The following is a 20340-nucleotide window of genomic DNA, read 5'->3' as shown; positions in this document are numbered from 1 at the left end:
CTCCATCTGAAGTTTGGTTAGTAAGAATGGATAGTCAGTCCCCTTTTTGTGTAATGCCTTGTCCCAGGAGAAGCATTTGCTTCTGTACGTAATGTCCTTCCATTCCAAGCTCAAGATAATTTGTTTTTCTACTTGACTCCCTTCTGGCATTTGTTTTCATATTATCTGCTGTCTCTCGTCTATTGTTTTCTTACCTTTTTAATGTTTTATGTTACTGAGGCCTGGAGACAGAAGTCAAATAGTTTTCAATAAACAAAACAAATAAATCTGAAATCCACAGGTAAAAAAGTAATCTATGCAACAGCCCTTGGAGTAAATCAAGCAGTCTGTGGCCATTAAAGGACTATCTGCACTGTATTTACTTAATTACTATGACTGTATGCAAAGGAAGCTTGGAATTTGATGGCATATTTAGAAGATTATCAAGGTGCCCTGAAAAGAAAGACTGAGAATTAAATATGTCAATTTTATAACATAAACAAGGACTCAAGGCCCCTTGGGAATTATAGTTTAGATGAATGACCTAGAGCTCTTCAGCAGAACGCTCTATATATGCACGCAAAATACAATCCAGGATTCTTTAGGATGAAACCAAAACATTGAAATTGGTATGAAACTGTACAGTGGAGATACTCAAGTATGTTCACTAAGACAATTCAAAACTTTTAAAAATGTTTTCAATACAAGAAGAAGGGAGAAATAAGCATGTTGTTGACTGCAGGTGAGGCACAGGACTCAGGAAAAGATATTCCCATCCCTTTTATTATCAGTTTGATGGCACTTTAGACAACATAATATAAAAGCATAAATGACATTGGGAGAGCTTTGGAACACGCATGCATATTTTTATATTTTTGACTGCACAATTATAGCTAATTTATATATAAATGAAACCATTTTAGATTGATTGCATGGTGGATGTTGAGGGTAATATGTAGTAAATACAACAATTATAGTTATTACTGAAATATTGTAGTATTATAGTACAGTAATTATTGAAAATCAAATATTATAGCAGTATTGTATTTAATTATAGTGAATATATACAGTCGGCTTGTAAATAATTACAGTAATGATGTAATTATAATATACAATGATTATAATAGAGTGGCCAAGAGTGAACTATGTGGTGTTTTTATTTCCTATGAGTATATTTCCTTTTAAAAGAAACTCAATATATTTTTTAAAAAAAAATCAGTAAGGATCTCATTTTTTTTAAAAGCCCTCAAATTCACTTAAAATAAAAGATGTAGGAGTGGATTTTATGGTACCGACTATGGTCCAAAACACACTGCAGAAACAATCCAGTTTGATACTGCTTTAACTGCCCTAGGCCAGTGCTAAGGAATTCTGGGAACTGTAGTTTTGTGAGACATTTAGCCTTCTCTATCAGAGAGCCCTGGTGCCACAATGAACTACAATTCCCAGAATTCCCTAGCACTGAGCCAGGGCAGTTAAAGCAGTGTCAAACTGGATTATTTCTGCAGTGTGGTCTGGACCTTTGAAATATTACAGAAATACACACTACCGCTTAAGATTAACCTTTTCTTTCTTTGCCGATGACAAAAATAAAAATAAACAATAGGTTATAGCAGACATTTACTGCAGTTCCAGGTATACCTGGGAGTACTAGCAGAGTGTGGTCTGGGGAGAAGAGGGTGCCAGACCATGCCCATGTAGGATGAGTCCCCTACCGCTGCGTGGGCCATGGGCTGCCAGTGCTTAGAAGTAAATTCAAATGACATCGACTGGATGTGTTTTAGGTGGTACATTGATTGGAACAGGCAGTTTTAAAAATTTCTTTCTTAACGTAATGTGAATTCCAAAAATAGTTCAAAAAATGTTTTCCCAGATCTTCAACATATGCTTGTAAACAAAAGGATTTTGAAGGAAGTGAGCAAATTCCTTCAAATAAGAGGGCCAGCCTTTCCAAACAGCAGTGATGCTACTTGCTTCAGGTGGCACCTTGAGGCACCTTGTTCTGATGCTATTTTTCAGACTGTTGTATAAGGTTTTGTTCCTCAGGGATGCTGCAATGTCATGTGCATTCACTTTCTGAGGAAGGAGTCATCAACTTCAAAATGCACTGAACAATTCATGAATCATCATTGTCCAGCACCAAGAGGCTGTGTTCCCACTAGTGTTTTCTGTCTGAACAGAGTGGTAATACTCTTTAAACTATTGATCTTGGTGCTGCTGGAGGACATGTTTTGGGGTTCATTTCAGACAGAAAAACATCTTGAATTGCAGTGAGAAAGGAATTATCAGGAAAAGCCAATGCATGCATGCAAATGCTTGTAGGTGGTGAATCATGGCCAATATGCAAAATCTATCTACTGAAGTTATGGTACTTTTACCAAAGTGGCATTTTGCATCATGAACTTGATTAGTATTCTTCTGGTAGAATCAGTGCTAAACATTAATACAAACATACATTTTTGGTAGACGTTTTAAAATATATTTAATGTTCAGATAATGTTCAGACTCCCATGTTTTGTCTAACTATATATATTATTACAAATTAAATGTAATTAAATGTAACACAGACATACCTTTCTGGGAGACAGGCTAATCAGATACTACTAATAAAATTTATTTTCCTCGTGAAGATTGCTGCTTTAGAGGTACAATGTGAATACTGTCCTAACTAGTTTCCCAAGGTGTGATTGAAAATGTTTACATGGTTGCAATTGTGAATTCCTCCAATGACAAGATGTATAGAAGGTGCTACAGTGGGTCTATTTAATCAGGATTATTACTTCATTAGGATATCTCCTGGGAAACCAATTTAACCTAATAATAATGAGTGGAAGTGGTTGCAGTTTAATTGGAACAGCAGCCACAAAAGGTTTACATATTAGAGACATATCCAACCACTTAAAAGGGGTTAATTGGAACTGGCATTTATCTGAATTTTAAATAACTAGTTAAATTCACATACTTCACTCCATCTAAAAGCTTGAGAACATGGGGCCGTAGGGCAGGTTTCAAAGTTCATAAGAGGTTTCCTAAATGGCACCTATGACAAAAAAGATTGTATAATGCACACCATTCAGCTCTTTACAGACGTACTGAAGGAATACTCTCATATACTTGCAACTTCTCTGTTGTCATATCAAGGATAATTGCTTGAGCACACAGTGCTCACCCTCATCACATGGCTTTTTTATATTGCTGTATGTTGCATTCATTTATTCTCAAACGTTTTGTCCTATATTGGGTTCTAAAGCAGATATACTAGCAAGCAGATCATAACATTCCTTGTTTTAAAATTTAAGAATGATTAATTATGTGATGGACTGGGTTGCCCCAGCTTTTTAAACAGTTGCAACCCAAGCATTTCTTGCAATTTTTATATAATTATAAGAAGCCAGCATGTCACAGTGGCTTGAGTGTTGGGCTATGACTCTGGAGACCAGAATTCTATTCCCAGTTTCTCCATGAAACCCAGTGGGTGACATGATCACAGCCACAGGAGAAGGCAATGGCAAACCTCCTATGAATAAACCTTGCCAAGAAAACCCCATGGGTTTTTGCCTTAGGGTTGCCATAAGTTGGAAATGACTTGAAGGCACACACTCTGAGAGGAAGGCAGCATACAAATGAAATAAATAAATACTCTGATTTAAGTTTACAATTAAATCTAGACATAGTCAATGTACGTAATAGATGTAGAGTCTCTTACTATGAAATGGCAACAAATACAGTGAGTTTAAAATTAGACTTCTAGCAGTTTGGAAGTTTATTACAATAGATTGCACACAAAAATATGGTCAAAGGTAGACTAATTGTTTTTGGTGTTTAACAAGACTGATTCATCAAATTTCATCATGTAAACACATGAGCAATGCTCATCAGTAATGCTATTTAAGGCTGCAGTCCTATCAGAGAGGGGAATTATTCTAAAGAACTAATGCATTTTACTTCTTATTTGCCAAAGGTCATTGGTAATGTGTTAGTAAGCTCCTTTAAAATTTTGGCCAAAAAGACACAAAAGGTATTCAGCAAATTGTATTTGTGACCCCTCCAAATCACAAGTTAGCATTAAAAGTTAGTGTTGTTACTTTCCCATTACTCTAAAAATTAAAGCATTGCCTCTAATGCTTTTCCCTGTTGTGTATTACTCCCAATATGGAATCCTTGGGAATAAACAAAAACAAAAACAAAAAAAGGGGGGAACTAAACCCCACTGAACTCAGTGAGACTAAGATTTGGTAAACATTAATAAGAATGCATTATAAATTTGATCTATAACGTTCTGATATATTACTTCACACTGAAGAATGGGATGCAGAATATGCAGCTCTCCTGATGTTGAACCCTATCAGCTCTAGCCAATCCAGCCAAATGCTGAAAAATCATTTGTTACACCAGAACAATCTACACATTCTTCAAGGTTTTTCTTCTTGGTTAAATAAAGTAAGAAAACAGACATATGTTGTCAAATTATCAGGAAGTATGTAATTGGCAAAACTGGCAATCAATTGATTTATAACTTTTTAAAAAATTAGGCTTAATTGTCCAACTGATTGTTCCAAGATGACACCTAGAGTCATTAAGCAAGGAAAGTGCAAGACTGGAGCTCTGATCAAAGCCCAGGTTCAGAAATTAGTAATGTGAAATCGAGAGTTTAAATAGAAGCAAGTGGTTCTAATGTGCAAGCTTCGTGATTTGTCAGATAGTGAAGTGCTCCCATGTGCTCTTCTTCCCTACCAAATAGTCTCAGATGTGTTAGCTACATTGCTGGCAGGCTTGAAGATACTGAATTCATTGTCTCCTTGCATGGAAGATCTGAGGGTCTCAACAAGGAGAACTCCAGGAAGAGTGGCAGATCTAGCTCTAATAGGTTACTTGTAGTATGGGGATCTGAAGGAGCACATTCCCCATTTCTTCAAAGAAATTCCATGACCAAGTCTCGGCAAATCTGAACCTGCAATCAGTGGATACGTGGAGATGTATCACCTGCTATGGTATAAATATTCATGCATTCCATTTCATAGACAAGAATGCATAATTTTACTATGTTTCTCTTTGTTGAACTACTATTTTGATTACTGTTCATAACTCAGGATGTATTCTGTAGAAAAAATACACATGGTTTGTTTGTTTGTTTTTGCACAGAAAAAAAGCAATATTTCAATACAGAAAATAAAATCCCTGCACGGTGGAAATACTATTTTCTGTCCATAAACTGCTGTTCTCTGTACAGGAAACAAGAATTTTCTTGTTCTGTGTATTCTAATAATCAAGAAAACAATTTCTGACATTTTAAAAAAATAATCATGAGTTGTTGCTAACCATTTCACTAAAACAAAGTGCATCTGCATAAGTCTTTGTATCTTATCAGTGTGTTGGAAACCTTGGGAGAAGCTGCAATGCAACCAGCAAGAGAATGTTTAAAGGGATGTGTCCCTTTGTTTTGAAGTACAAAGGGATTCTTAAAAGCAGCAAGTCTAGGACACTCTTTGGGAATATCAAAAAGGAACTCCCAATGCCCACAAGGTTCTTGTCCTTCTTTCATAGATACTTTAATGCCAGTCAATGCCTATGAACTTTTTTCTTTCTCCTCATTATGGATTTTCTCACTAAGTATGCTTCCAGATTCTTTCTGAATAATTCCATAATGTATTTAAGGTGAGAACATAATGTAAATACTGTGTTGATCTTTCAAGATAAGTTCTGAATGAGACAGTAATGGCTGAGTTCACAAGACCATAGATGGCAAAATCTTACTACAATCAGATCATCAACTTCATTAATATAGCTGGGGACAGCGGTGGGAATTCAACCAAGGTACAGTCGGCCGTTCTTATACACGGATTTTTTATACACGGATTTAAGCATACACGGTTTGAAAATGTTCCAAAAAAGTATAAATCTACCTTGATGTTCCATTTTTTATTAGGGACACCATTTTGCTATGTCATTATACTTAATGGGACTTGAGCATACACGGATTTTGTTATACACGGGGGATCTTGGAACCAAAGCCCAGCGTATAACAAGGATACACTGTACCATTAAAGCAGGAGTGGATCCATAAAGCCCCCCAGGTAATATTAGGGGAATGTCCCCACTATCATGTCCCCACCCGATTCTTAAAAATAAATATTATGGTAAAAATGGTCCCCCATGCCACTGACAGAACAATTTCACCACATTTATGTTGTTGTTATCAACATTGGTGTTTGCTGTCCAGTTGACTTAAACCTACAGTGTCCCTATGAATGAGAGACTTCCACAAGCCCCAGTCATCAACTGTCCTGCTCAGGTCCTGTAAAGTCAGGGTCATGGGTTCTTTGATTGAATCAATTCACCTGGTATAGACTCTCTCTTTTCATATTGCCTTTCACTTTCCCAGCATTATAGTATTTTCCAGTGAGACACATGGTCTCAGTATATATCCAAACAACCTTAGTTTGGCCATCTTCAAGACATCAGCTTTGATTTGCTCTAAACCCATTCATTTGTCTTTTAGGCAGTCCATGGAATCCATAAAATTCTTTTCCAGTATCACATTTCAGAATACTTAATTTTCTTTCTTTAGTTTTCTTCACTGTCCAGTTTTTACAATCATACATAGAAACTGGAAATACTATGGCCTGGATGGTTTTGGCTTTGGGATTTACTGCTATATCTTCACATTTAAGGTTCTTCTCTAGTTCATTCATGACTACTTTTCCAAGTCTTAGCCTTCTTTGGATTTCTTGACTACAGTCTCCACTTTGATTATTGACTGAGCCAAAAAATAGGAAATCTTTATTTCAATGTCTTAATTCATTTTATAGTTATATAAATAATCTATGGTCATTATTTTTGACCTTTTAATATTCAAATGTAACCCTGCATTTGCACTTTTCCCTTAAGTATCACCAGTAATTGTACCAAGTCTTAGCTATTTTCTTGAAGCAAAATGGTATCATGTACGCTTCTCAAATTGTTGATGCTCCTATCCTGTTTTTATGCCTGCTTACCAATTCTCCTTTCTGTATGATATGTTTTGCATATAAATTAAACATATAGAGTAATCAAGTGCAGTGTTATCTGACCCCTTTGCCAATGGGAAATCATCCTGTTTCTCTATATTCTATTCTTGATGAAGCTTGTTATTTAATACTCAACCAAATACTGATGTGTAGATAAAGTTACAGGCTAACAGATGAGAGTGTAACACTTTGCTATATAATTCTAATAGAGGTGTAAGATTGTGCCTAGACAGCTTCAAGGTCTAGGTAAACTGTGGTACTAGAATAAATCCAAGTATAAAAGTTGCAATTTGTTCTCCTGTTATTTTCCTAATAGACCAAACCTTAAAAATACCTAAGAGGAATGCTGATATTGATTTGACTGTTGGATAGAACTGGGGTTTGTAACCTTGGGAGAATAGGTGACCAACATTGCAGCTCCTAGAAATCTGAACAGATTCAGACTGAGAGGTATAAGGGAAAGAACCTTCAATCTTCCACAAGATATAGGGGTGAAGGAACCACTTCTGTAACAATCTAAGGAGATTATTGCACAGTTTAAAAAACCAAATTACTACTGCCGAATCAAATTCGATTTTGGGATACATCCAGATTTTATTGCCTATATTTTTGCCGCCGCCCCCGCTGGGTGGGTGCCTCTCGGGTAACATCTGGCTAGAATCTGAGTTCATCCAGCATCTTTTCAAAGGTGGGAGCTTCCTGGCTTTGAAAATCAGTCGGGTGAACTCGAATTCTAGCCGGATGTTACCTGGGATGCACCCACCCAGTAGCGTCAGTGGCAAAAATGAGTGCAATAAAATCTGGATGTATCCTGAATTTGAATTGAATTCAGCAGTGACAATTTGGTTTTTAAAAACTGTGTGATAAAGTCCTATGAAACAGGTTGTTTTCCTTCTGAAATTCTGAAACCATGTTTATGGGGGATGGGCTTTCTCTAACCAGAAACTAGAAGCTGACTTCCAATTTAGTCCTATTACGAAAAGGCTCCCCTGGGCTGAAGGCAGTGATGGGGATACTGATTTGAATGGGGGAACATTTTAGAATTGGGGGGAGGTTCTGAGGCCTCTGGGGACTCCCCATCCCTGTTGTAAAGAGACTGAAGCAGAAATTATTTCTAGAGAAAGATCTTGGCATGCTATGAGTCAGAAGATACTGTGTTTCTGTTCTCTTTTCTTCTCCAAAACAGATTTTCTGCTTTTGGTGGGGGTATGCAAAACAACAACAACAAGGGAGTGTTGTGAAAGTGGATAAAAATTCCAAAACAGGGTGATGCTATGATTAAAAACCTCATCTGAAACCACTCAGAAGGATACAAAAGTTTCAAATGATGAAGAAATGGACAGTATTCTTACAACTGAACATTATATAGTTTGCTTCTTTGAAATGACAGTAAAAATCCATGGGAGAACAGAGGCACAGAGATTTAGATACATACTACAAATATAAAAATGACAAATGAGAGAGTAAGATCATATGACCTTTATATAGCATGTGAATATGTGAGCAGATACTGCACAGGGAACAGTGCAAGTCAGGTCAGGTAATGAAAAATGAGAGGGTACAAGTTAGGGTCACAGTCTGAGGAAACAGAAAAACAACAAATCCAAAAGAGAAGATCAGCAACTATAGTTATTGCACGATTCATTCTGAAATGTAGGCCATGGCACAGGAGAATCAGAAAATTAGGAGTTTCTTTCATGGTCAAAAAAATGAAGCAAAGAAGAAAATGGTGAAGTTTGAAAACTATTTTTGCTCAAGCCATGGAGAGCGGAGAAGGTTCATGAAAATGGCTGCCCATCTTTTTTTCATCTGCCACCCAATCTAGGCACAATGCTATTCCTTCAATGCTTCCCAAATGAGACCTGAGTGAGGACAAGAATTACTTCCTGCTCATTTCCTTCTTGTTTCACTTCAAAACAGTGTCAATAGTAACATTAAGAAGATCCAGCTCTCAGGGCATATTAGTGCCTTAAACTGCTGTTAGCTCCTGAACATCACTGCAGGTTTAACGAGTGCTTAAGTGCACTGATAAGTGGTATAGAAATGTACTTGCTGTTGCTTCCTGCTTGCTAACTGATGTTATGCAAGATGATCACATCCAATTCTTAGTCAACAGGATCACTGCCTCATAATATATGGTAAACTTAAGACCTAGAAGCACCAGAGAAAGAAACAATAGGAAGAAATGTTCAATAGCTACCCATTATCTGAACATCGTCCATCCTGTGCATTGAGTGAGGCAGCGATCCTGTGAAAAAAACAGTGTGTGGTCATAGAATTAAAATATTCATGGAACTATGTGTGAACAAGGGTTTAACAACAAATACTGATAACCACCGGCCTGAGATTACACATTTGGCCCTTCTTATATACATATTTTTATACACAGATTCAAGCATCCACGGTTTGAAATATTAAAAAAGTATAAATTTCAAATATCAAACCTTGATTTTCCATTTTTTTTTATAAGGGACACCATTTTGCTATGTCAGTATATTTAATGGAACTTGAGCATACATGGATTTTGTTACCCACAGGAATCTTGGAACCAAACCCCAGCAAATAACCAGGGTCCACAGTACAGGTAGATTATACTTTATGAAGAATTCCAAAATCTGAAATATTCCAAAAATCCAATACTTTTTAGCAATGTACCTGTACTGTATTTGCTAGGCTGTTGCAGCTGGAGAGAGATGTGAGGATTTGTGAAATGGTGGAAGGTATGGATTTGCACTAAGCAATACTCTTGGATTCTCACCATTTCACAGATTTTCAGTCTTTCTTTGCAGACCTATTATATCTGATTATTTATATGCAAATACTTATATTCCACCCCCCCCCCCCAAAAAAAAAAAATCCCTGAAATATGGAACACTTCTGGTCCAAAGCATTTTGGATAAAGGATACTCAACTTGTAGTAGAGTCATTACATTAAATAAACAATTGCTACCTAGAAAGGCTTTACAGTCTACCACTGATGACAATCAATCTGTCCACGAATAGCAGACAGACTGTAGGGAACAGTCAAGTGACCAACTTAATAGAAGTGTAAATTACAGAATGAATATGAGTGCATCTCCATATACTCAGGTGCTTGTAGGTTACTTTGAACATTTAAGTGGAAATTTGAGGTTTGATGGGAACAATGCATTTCTAAATGTATCTACAGAGGTATAGTAGTATGATACCACTTCAAACTCACAGCTCCATCCTACATAATTATTGGGTTTGCCATTTGGTGAAGTACTTGGAATTCTCTGATCAGGACATTACTATATTCCTCTGAATTACAGCCCTAAATCTTTCCAGCAGTGATTTCTAATGATGGAGCCATGGTAAATTAAAATAGTATGAAACTGCTATAGCTATGCTATATATATATGGTTTCTTTTGGTTTTTAAATGAAATATTCAAAATATGCTAAAATGCAACCTAACTTTTTGTTTATAATAGAAATGATAATGATGTCATGAGAATGAGTCTGAAACTTGGAAGACAGCTGAATCTTGGTAGTCACGGTTGTATAAAAACTATACACTGCAATTGTTTTGAGTGTGTATTTTTTGTTTCTTGGAGTTAGTTTACATCATATGTAAACCAACTAAGCCAATATACTTGCATTTAAACTAGCCTGCATTATCCTGATCCTATTTCTTGGGTGTACATTTTATTTGCTTCAATGGAAATTACTTTTTCTAATTTGTTTAGGATTTGGGACATTAATCCCATAAACATGAAAGAGAAGAAGACTGCGGTAAATTATAACCATTAGTTGTTACTTCATTCTGGGATTTTTTTTCCCCCTCAGGAGTGAAAAACTTTAAGGATTTATTACTAATTTGAACTGTGATGTTAGAGTGTCACTCATGATAGCAATAATTTTGTAGAAGAAAGGTGGACATTTTTATAGTCACGTATATATCACTCTGGAATGACAGGTCCTCCAACTAATCAACCAACCAACCACTTTATATAGATATGCTGCCTTATTCCCAAGAATGGGACTCAAGGCAGCCTGTTAACCAGATCTTCTTGATGAGTTGTTCTCTTAGAAAAATATGATGAGTTTTTCACTGTTCTGACAGAGATTTACCAACATATATATATATATATATGTGCTGCTAAAAGCAAGCAAAAGAATTTAGCTGAAGCTTCTTGTACCCACTCAGCCCAAGACTAATGTCACATACATTCATATACTTTCCCCATGTCATGATGACTTACCCCTTGGGCTGGCTCTCAAACTCTTCAGCCCATTGCTCTTGGGCATCTTCAGTAGAAAGATCCACATCTCGCGTTGTGGCAAAATTTAACTCACTGCCTTCAGTTCCATGGAAATAAATTGCATTCCCATCTGACTGACAACTATGCTGAAGATAAAAGGAATACACAGGAGGTATCTATTAAGTCAGTTTTGTAACAGCAGCTTTCTACAACTCTGAGAAAGCCATTAAATTATTTAACGACTGGCTGATTACAGAAGCCAAATCAAAAAGAAAAAGAAAGAAAGCATTTAATTCTTCTATGTTGATCTTGAATAATTCATCATTATTAAAGACTACCAGTTTTCCATCACCTTTAGGGTGGCTCCCAAAATTATTGACCTGTACAAAAATCTTTTAGAAATGTTTAACATTTTTGATAATATTTAGATTGTTAAATAAAAATTGTTCTGAAGCACGTTAATTACACATATAGGTGAACTCAAGATTACAAATCATAATGCAGTTCTGTGGTGTGTGTGTGTGTGTATGTTCAAAACCTGTGTTTGGTTCTGCTTTGCTGTCCCCATGGGAAATTACTACATGATGGCAAGATGATACTTGTTTGAGGTATGGATGCAACCACATGGCATAACTGTGCCCTATGTATGAAGTTGGAGATGACCAAATATCTGAGTTTTCCATCCACACTGATCCTCAAAGTGAGTATGTTTTTTTGTAAAGGTAAAGATAAAGGTTTCCCCTTGACATGACTGTTTAGTTGTAACTGACTGTAGGGGGTGGTGCTCATCTCCATTACTAAGCTGAAGAGCCAGTGTCGCTGCGCCCAAGCCCCATTATAATGGTGGAACTTAGTCTGGAACCCCCTTCCCAAAACCTGGCTACATCTCTGAGCACTTGTCACAGTAGATGTATACATCTAAGAGTGAAACAGTAAGGTTGACAAAAAATATTCATTGTTCCAATATGTTTTGACCCCTTTTAATGTTCCATTCATTGTATCTAATGGAAGGGGGGGGGCCCATGGACCCCCCTTGGCTACGTCCCTGAAGTGCTAGCTAGTGCATGAAGTGCTAGCTAGTGCCCAGCCCATGGCTTCAGGATCTAGCAAAAACAAAAAACAAAAACCCAAAAAAGTGAAAACAACCATTGCCATGGACTGTACAGCTGTGGGATATGAACAAGTGAAACCATACATGCTTCCAGCAGGAGTAGAGGACAGATGCTAAGGGAGCAGATTAACTTTGCATCAGAGTGAAGGAAACCAGTGAAACTGGTGGTAATCCAAAGTAACCCCTGTTTCAGCCTGAAAAATTAATTACAGATGAATAAAGCCTTGAAGTTTCAACCTCATTTCCCTTTTTAAATGTTCATACCAGAAAGTCAATAAGATCCCCATCCCAACATTTCCCTTGGCTATATAGTGTCTCATTGCCTGACAAGCAGAACGCAGTGTAACTAAGTGATGTGGTTTTGCCAGTCAGAGATGCATCAACAGGAAACATCCGTGCAAAATTCCTCAGTCTAATAGATTCTGAGATTCAGCTGTGGGACACATCTTTCCGAGTTGGTTCCTTAGTTAGTGACGGCACCTCTGGGCTTTCAAAACATTTGCTGTTTCCTGTACAGCATTTAATTAGGCTCAAAAAAAGTAAAATGAAAGATGAACACTGACGAACCTCTCTGTGTTATTTCTCAGTAGTCTAATGGACACAATGATTCTTTCAGACAGCTGTAGCTTCACCATTTATTTTTTGGCGACTCTGTTTACCCTGGAATGAGTATATCAGGCATTTGGGCAATGCCAGCTTGCAAAGGGCTGATGGCAGATGGAAAGAAATCTGCCCAGTGTGCTTGCACCTTTACATGAGTGAGAGTCATCAATTTCTCCCATTAAGAAGTTGTCACTCAGCCCACCCAGCTGGAATAAAAATTGTGGTTTTAAAAACCCAACAACAGGCAGGCTAGCTGGTTGCATAAAATCAAATGCAAAGTGCACTTTATAATGGAAGCTAAACTATGGTTTTTAGGCAAGCTGAAACTGTACTGCTTTGACAGCAGCCAATGTTTTTAATGACTGCAATATTTTAAGTGATTATTTTTGCCACTTCAGAGTGCTCCTTAGAGAGGACAGGTTTTTTAAATTAAAACCTGAGCAATGTAAACAGATTAGATATGAAAAGGAGAGGAGAGAAATACTGAGATGGAGAAAATTAATTAAAATGATATTGTCTGCAGAACTATAAACTGGATACTCTGTCTTGCTGGAAATGATGTACATTTGTGTGTGAAATATTTAGATTTTAAGATGGCAATCCTATGCTCACATATGTGGAAATAAGCTCTCCTGAATTCTATGGACTTTTCCCTTGGAAGTTACATATAGGACCACTTGGTATTTCTGACAGCAGACAGATGGAAGGACACATTGCTGATAAATGTGAATTTAGACACAGCAACACATTTAAGAGTAATTGCCAATCATTCAGAATTAAGTGGTTACATAGACCTAGAAGAAGGTATTCAGAATGAAAACCTACTCTGTTAGGATTAGAACCTCCTTTGCAGGGAGTAAACCAAGATTTGATTATCTTCATGAAATAGATTTATGCATAATTTAAACTGGAAGTAAAGCTGAAATGTTATTTGCAAAAATGGATTGTTGTTAGTTGTTCTCAAGTCATTTCCAATGTATGGCGACTCTATGGGCATCACAGGCAAGATTTGTTCAGACAGGGTTTGCCTTTGCTGTCCTCTGAGTCTAAGGCTAAGAGAATGCGACTTGCCCAAAGTCACCTAGTAGGTTTCAATGGCCAGACAGTGATCCAAGCTCTAGAGTCATATCCAATGCCCAAATCACTACACCATGCTGGCTCTCACAAAAATGGATAAGGAACTAATGGCTACTAGTTGCACATTTTACTAACAGAAAAAAAACAACACAGTTGTCAAAGCAAGTTTTATTGTTGTTTTTATTTTATTGATTGGATTTATATCCTGTCTTTCGCCCAAAATAAGATTCAAGGTGACTGATTTGAGATATCTCTATTACAGCTGCTCCATATAGATGCTGTGTCACGTAAAGTAGGTTGCCACACAGCTGCCGCTGCCTTCACTGAATGGAAAGTCTTTATATTCTCATTAGACATTCTTAGAAGAGGCAAGAAGTAATATAACAACTTATCCACAAGATAATAAACTCTACATGTATTGGAGCAACATGTGGCAGTTGTTTCAAGTATACTTCATATAACAATTATTAAAACTGGCTCACACAAAAAAGCAGCTGATTCATACAATAGACTAGTTCATACAAAAGTAGCTGGCTTCTACAAAAGACTGGCTTATACAAAAAACAGCTCAAGAAATGGCTGAGTTGAGACCTAGCACTAAAGAAAGTTTCACTTTTATGACAATGAACCTCAGAAAACGACTTCTGCCAGCATACTCTCAAGGAGAAGACTAGAAATGTCAGGCTCTAGGTTAATTGCAATTTAACATGTTATACAAGCTCTCAGCTATGGTTAAATATGTGTTGTTGTTATTGTGTGTCTTAAGTCATTTGTGATAAGTGAGCTATCACTGAGTTTTCTTAGCAAGAGTAGTTCTGAGGGCATTTGCTGTTGATTTCATCTGAGGCTAAGAGAATGTGACTTGACCAAGGTCACTCAGTAGGTTTCCATGGCCGAGCAGGGATTTGAGAGATGGCAAATCACTGGCTTAATATGACTTTCATGGCCAAGGTCAAGAGCAATCTGGGCCATGAGAGTTTAAGGATAAAACCTGAGAACATTACTTCTCAAGCAAATTCATAAAGGGTCAGGCGCTCCTTCAAGTACTGAGGTCCCAGCTGTTCAGATCTTTGAATGTTATTACCAACACTTTGAATTCAGACCAGAAATGAATTGGCATGGCTCTGAATTATGGAAATCATTCCACATGTGCTTAGATGAATACACAAGAAATTCTCCTTCGGACAACCCAGTATAAGAATTCTGAGGGCCAAAGCAATATGCCTAGGGACATTCTGAGCAGGAGTAGCATATATGCCTCTCTTGCCATCTCCATACTTCATGCCTACATGCATTCTTGAACTCATGGACAAGACTAATGTCAGGCTGAACACCTGCTTTTGCATCTGAGTTCTACTGGCTCTGTTCTATTCATCTCTCTTGAACACTGCTGCTAGGCTAGTCTCTTCAGGTCTTACATAGCACTTCACAGTTACTAATTCCAGTCAGTTGATGGCAATTGATATCAGCTACAATGGTAGAAGAACAGTAATCTAACCAAGTGCAAACACAAGAATAAGATCCATTTTTGTAAGAGCTAAGAAAAAGTAGCATTTTCTTTGGCCTGGGAAACAAGGCTGCATGAGCTCCAAAATACATAGCAACAAAGAGCAAAAAGTGTTGAAGTGCAGCATGTAAGGCAGAAAACATGGTGTTTTCTGAACAAGCCACAGCAAGAGATTTAACCCTAGAGCTGTCACATGGATGCTTCCCCCCACATGAACTGTACCGAACATTCCTTTGAACAAGATCTAAAATATTTTCTTGCTTTTAACCACTGCATCCTTCCTCCTAGTACTCTGTGCTCCCCAGACATATTAAACAAAGCAGATGTATTTCATGTCCCTTTCCTCAGGGTCCATTTACTTTGGAGCATACCTGCTATAACAGCCACTTCATCTGTTTTATGGTACAGATTTCCCCCTAGATTTTTTTTTTATGGTTTAAAGGGTGTGAGAGTAGGAGCAGAACTTCAGCATTAGGGGAAGCCTTACCAATACACACACACACACACACAAAACAAAAACAGCCAACCTCTATGCTGCACCAGGTGTAATGTGGACAAATGTCAGATGGGGATTACATTGACAAACTCATTTAATTTATCCTCTAAAACCATACGCAGGCTTAGAGAGATGAAAGGTTAGTAAACTAATCCGCTATCTATCTGGCATATGCATGCTTTTTATTCTGTTGGTTTTGAAAGGGAATTTTGACAAGCATTTTATGAGACTTTTAGAACATATCTAATCTCTTATTCACCCACTTTTCCTATAAGCTTTTCCTAGAGTTGCATGCGACTGCTAAACAAGAGCAATTCAACTAAACAAAGCTAAGCTCTACTTGTTATACACTGATACTCTGCTAGGGATATGGCTCTGTGTGGTTGCATATGCCTTTAACAGACATGAAAAAAATTGAAAACATAAAATAAAAGGTATTGTGAAGGGATTTGGCAAAAGAAAATATAGCAATAGATAAGGCGGGCAAAATCGGATTGCAGAATTTCACGTGCTAAATATTTCAGTTGATTTACACAGCTTTAAATGCTTGTTACAACATACTATGTATAGATTGTAAAACACAGTGTAAGGAGGCTGCATACCGCTGCAAAACAATTTAGGGAAATCAATATGCTAAATTTTAAAGTGGGGAGGAGGAGATAAGACACATCCATATTACACTGTAAGTGTAGGTCACATCTATTTCTTTCAAAAGTGTTGGAAATACTGTTGATAGGACTAAATTAATCTTGACAAGATCTTTGTGTGTACAAATGTACAATCAGTATAGTTCACAACTTCATAAGCTGCACTTTTACTCTTTTACTCTGTGTACAGTGGACAGTGAATTCTGAATGTGTTTTACTCATGAAACATATATGCTCAGAGAAAGTGCTAGAGTAGGCCTGTACATTTTGGAAACAGTGGTTTTACTGTTTTTGGTCAGCACTGTCTACATGCATTCCACATCAAACCATTCTCAATAACTATCGGCAAGGCAAATTATTTTGAGAGGATGCAACACAAGTGAGAACATTCCACTGGAGGCAGATTTTCTTAATTCTCTCTTGTATTGTCTTTGCCAGTTGTGGATTACAGCCATATAATGTAAGTGCCTATCTGAAGAAAAAAAAATTGTATATTCATTTATTTGGAGCATAAGCCAGGTAAAATTAAGCATTATAAAGTATTACTGATTTTAACGAGAGAAAAAAATTAGATGTGTGCTCTTATTTCTATGAATATTTTGTCCTTTTTTCCTACTTGTGGACTTGTAAAAAGCAGGTTGGCAAATGTAGGAACAGAATTGTGGGCTAGACTAGAGAGGAGTCTTGTGTTCTTTAACACAAGACTCCTCTCTAGTCTAGCCCACTATTCTGTTCCTACATTTGCCAACCTGCTTTTTACAAGTCCACAAGTAGGAAAAAAGGACAAAAATATTCTCTTGGCTGTGTCCCTTAGCAATTTTTCTTAGAGGCAGCTATGCCTCTCAAAACCCTTTCTTGGTTATTACTGCCTCCAGTAAGAAATAATAATAGCAATCATTAGGATATAAAAATTACAAGACCTAACTATTAGATCCCACCTCAGATTTTAACTTCAGTGCTTGGTATAGAATACAATATTGCAGCGTAAGAACAATTTATATGCACAGATATTTAGTATTATCATAACATCTACTGGTTAAAAATACTTGTGCAATGAACTAGGAAGGGTAATGCCATATGAATTTTGTTTCTTGGATGGCTACTTCTCAGGAGTGCTTTAGCTGTGTATTCCTACATGACAGAGGGTTATGCTAGTTGGCCCTTGTGGTCCTTTCCAATCTATCTTATATGATTCTATCTACTGGGTGGTGCAGTGGTTAAATGCCAGTACTGCAGCCACAAGATTGTGAATTCAATCCCAGGCTGGGCTCCAGGGTCCACTCAGCCTTCCATCCTTTCCAAGGTTGGTAAAATGAGTACCCAACTTGTTGGGGGCAATTGGCTTACACATTGTAAACTGCTTAGGGAGTGTTAGTTCACTGATAAGCAGTATAGAAATGTACTTCCTATTGCTAATAAATAGCACATCCTTCTCTTTCTGCTGCAAATCTGCTTACATGCTAGGCCTTAACTTCTATGTCATAAAGCCAGTGTAGGCATGCCACACAGCAAACAGGAGGTTTTGGACAATGCCTGAAAATGCATGTAAATAACCAATTTGTGATAATTCTGTCCTGTCCATTCAATGAGACTTTTTTCTGTGCTGATAAGAGACTGAAGATCTGGACAGTATTTGTGGAGGAGTGAGGTCAGCTAATTAAATTCATTAGGGTGGGCTTACCTTTTGGATAATACAGATTATCAATACCACCCTGATGACGGGTGTTATACAGCATGCAGATGTTGAGGAAGGCTGTTCCAGGAGTACAGTGCAGTAAGTGAAAAAGGATGAACCCAAGTCAAGGCAGAGGAAACCCTTGTCTGGGTAAGAAGCTCTGAACTTCTGGACCACAGATGTCGAGCAGGGTGGTAAGATGACATAAGGGTTGACAGATAAGGGAGGGCTAGGTTGTGTAAAGCTTTAAACATTAAGAGAAGAAGCTTATACCAAATCCTAAAAAGCCAGTGAAGAGATGGCAGAAGAGGGATAACATGATCAAAGCAGTGAGGCAAAAAAGATAATCTTAGTAGCAGTATGTTGGATGGAAACCAGAGGACTAAGGTGGGACAATGGAAGCCCCATCAAAAGAAGACTGCAGTAGTCAAGGCAGGAGATAACAAAAGTATGAACTAAGAACCAAATCACAACAGATACTAAGGGCCCACAATAGATGCAAGTCCTCTTCTGGACAGGGCTGTATAACAAATGGAAGACCAGGTTTGAGACTTGAGTGTGTTTCTTCACTTGCTGCTGTATCTGGAGGCTCAGATAGTGGCAAGAACCAGGAACACTTTCTACCAATATAGCCTGCTATGCCTGCTGTATCCTTATTAATCTTATGGTTACTACTGTGATTGGATTGCTGTAACAGCCCGTGTGAGACTGCACTGAAAAAGTATTTTGAAATGGCAACTGGTACAAACTGCAGCAAATTACACATCACAGAACAACATTATCCAATAATTAGTTCCAGCTGCTGGTTAGAACCTTTAAAACCATAAAGTGAAGCTATTATACCTAAAAAAAAAGCCCTATCCCACATGGGAGCTTCAATCAACACTTGAGGCCCAATTCCATGTTTCTTTGCTTTTAAAAATTTTATATGGTATAACTAGTAGACCATTCTATAAACAAACACCTTCAGTGGCCTATGACAATAGAACAGCATACAGTAGTAACAAGCTTAAAATAATAACTGTATAGAGTTTCTAAAAAAGTTTTAAAACAAAAACCTGAGGAAAAGTCTGAGCAAGAAAAGTTGTTTTCATAGGACAGCTAAAACACTTAATGGATACTGCTTCCTGCTCATCAGTGAGGCAGGTCAGAAAAACAAGACAGATCCTGTTTGTATGGCTGAAACACACATGCATATATACTACCACAAGCATATCTGACCTGGCCCACCTTGGTTCAGTATTTGTTTGCCTCCCCTAAAGTGGATACCTTGGTTACTAAAAAAGATTTGGTTGCCAGTCCTGTCTGATCTTGTGCACTGGTTGGCAATATCTTTACTGTGGTACCTGCCCCAAAGGCATCAGATCCTGTCTGATCTTGAAAGTTAAGCAGGATCAGCTCTGGTTAGCACTTGGATGAGAGACTACCAATGAATAACAGATGCTGTAGACTGTATTTCAGAGAAAGGAACTGGCAGAACTACCTCTGAGTATTCCTTGCCTAAGAGAACCCAATGAAATTAATGAAATTGCCATATATCAACACGTGACTTGAACACATTCTCTCTCTCTCTCTCTCTCTCTCTCTCACACACACACACACACTTTTAAACAGTATTTTCATATTTTTAATACTGCTTATTGTATATTGTTTTATAGTTGCTATGTTAATTTATTTTATAGCTACCTCCATAGTAATCTGAGACTGAAAGCATTAGATATTAAATTTATTAAGGCAAGCAAGCCTGAGGAGATAAATAAATGTTACAAAATCATTGCAAATCTGATGGCATTCAGTGACTAAATAAGGGGGAAATCATAATTAATAACGTTCTTCATTTTAGACAGTGAAAGAAGGATGGCTACAAGCATGGAGTAGTAAGTCCACTGTTTGTTTTGAAATACATGCTGTATTGCTACACAGATATAACTGAGATTTATTCTGTTGGATAGTCTCTGACGTGTTAACTCCTATGCATTAAAAATATCAAGGTATTGAGTACTATGTTAGGACA

At 37.4% G+C, this 20340-nt stretch overlaps 1 protein-coding gene across 4 annotated transcripts in view; it reads right to left on the bottom strand.

Annotated features, from left to right (window-relative positions):
• RELN (reelin) overlaps nt 1–20340 on the bottom strand; it is a 354155-nt gene that overhangs the window by 147339 nt on the left and 186476 nt on the right. For 3 of the 4 annotated variants that reach the window (XM_089524577.1, XM_089524576.1, XM_089524579.1), the window contains exons 11-12: nt 11211–11356; nt 9187–9234 (exon numbers count right to left, since the gene is read on the bottom strand). In XM_089524577.1, coding sequence (XP_089380703.1) covers nt 9187–9234; nt 11211–11356 — 194 coding nt within the window. The remainder of the gene's footprint in view (nt 1–9186; nt 9235–11210; nt 11357–20340) is intronic. The other variant, XM_089524578.1, reaches the window with a different exon arrangement.

This window comes from Sceloporus occidentalis, unplaced genomic scaffold (genome assembly GCF_023333645.1).
Source record: "Sceloporus occidentalis isolate IW3139 unplaced genomic scaffold, rSceOcc1.0.p SCAF_5, whole genome shotgun sequence".
Classification (NCBI taxonomy): Eukaryota; Metazoa; Chordata; class Lepidosauria; order Squamata; family Phrynosomatidae; genus Sceloporus; species Sceloporus occidentalis.
Note: the sequence above shows the minus strand (reverse complement) of the source record. Positions and strands in the feature narration are given on the sequence as shown.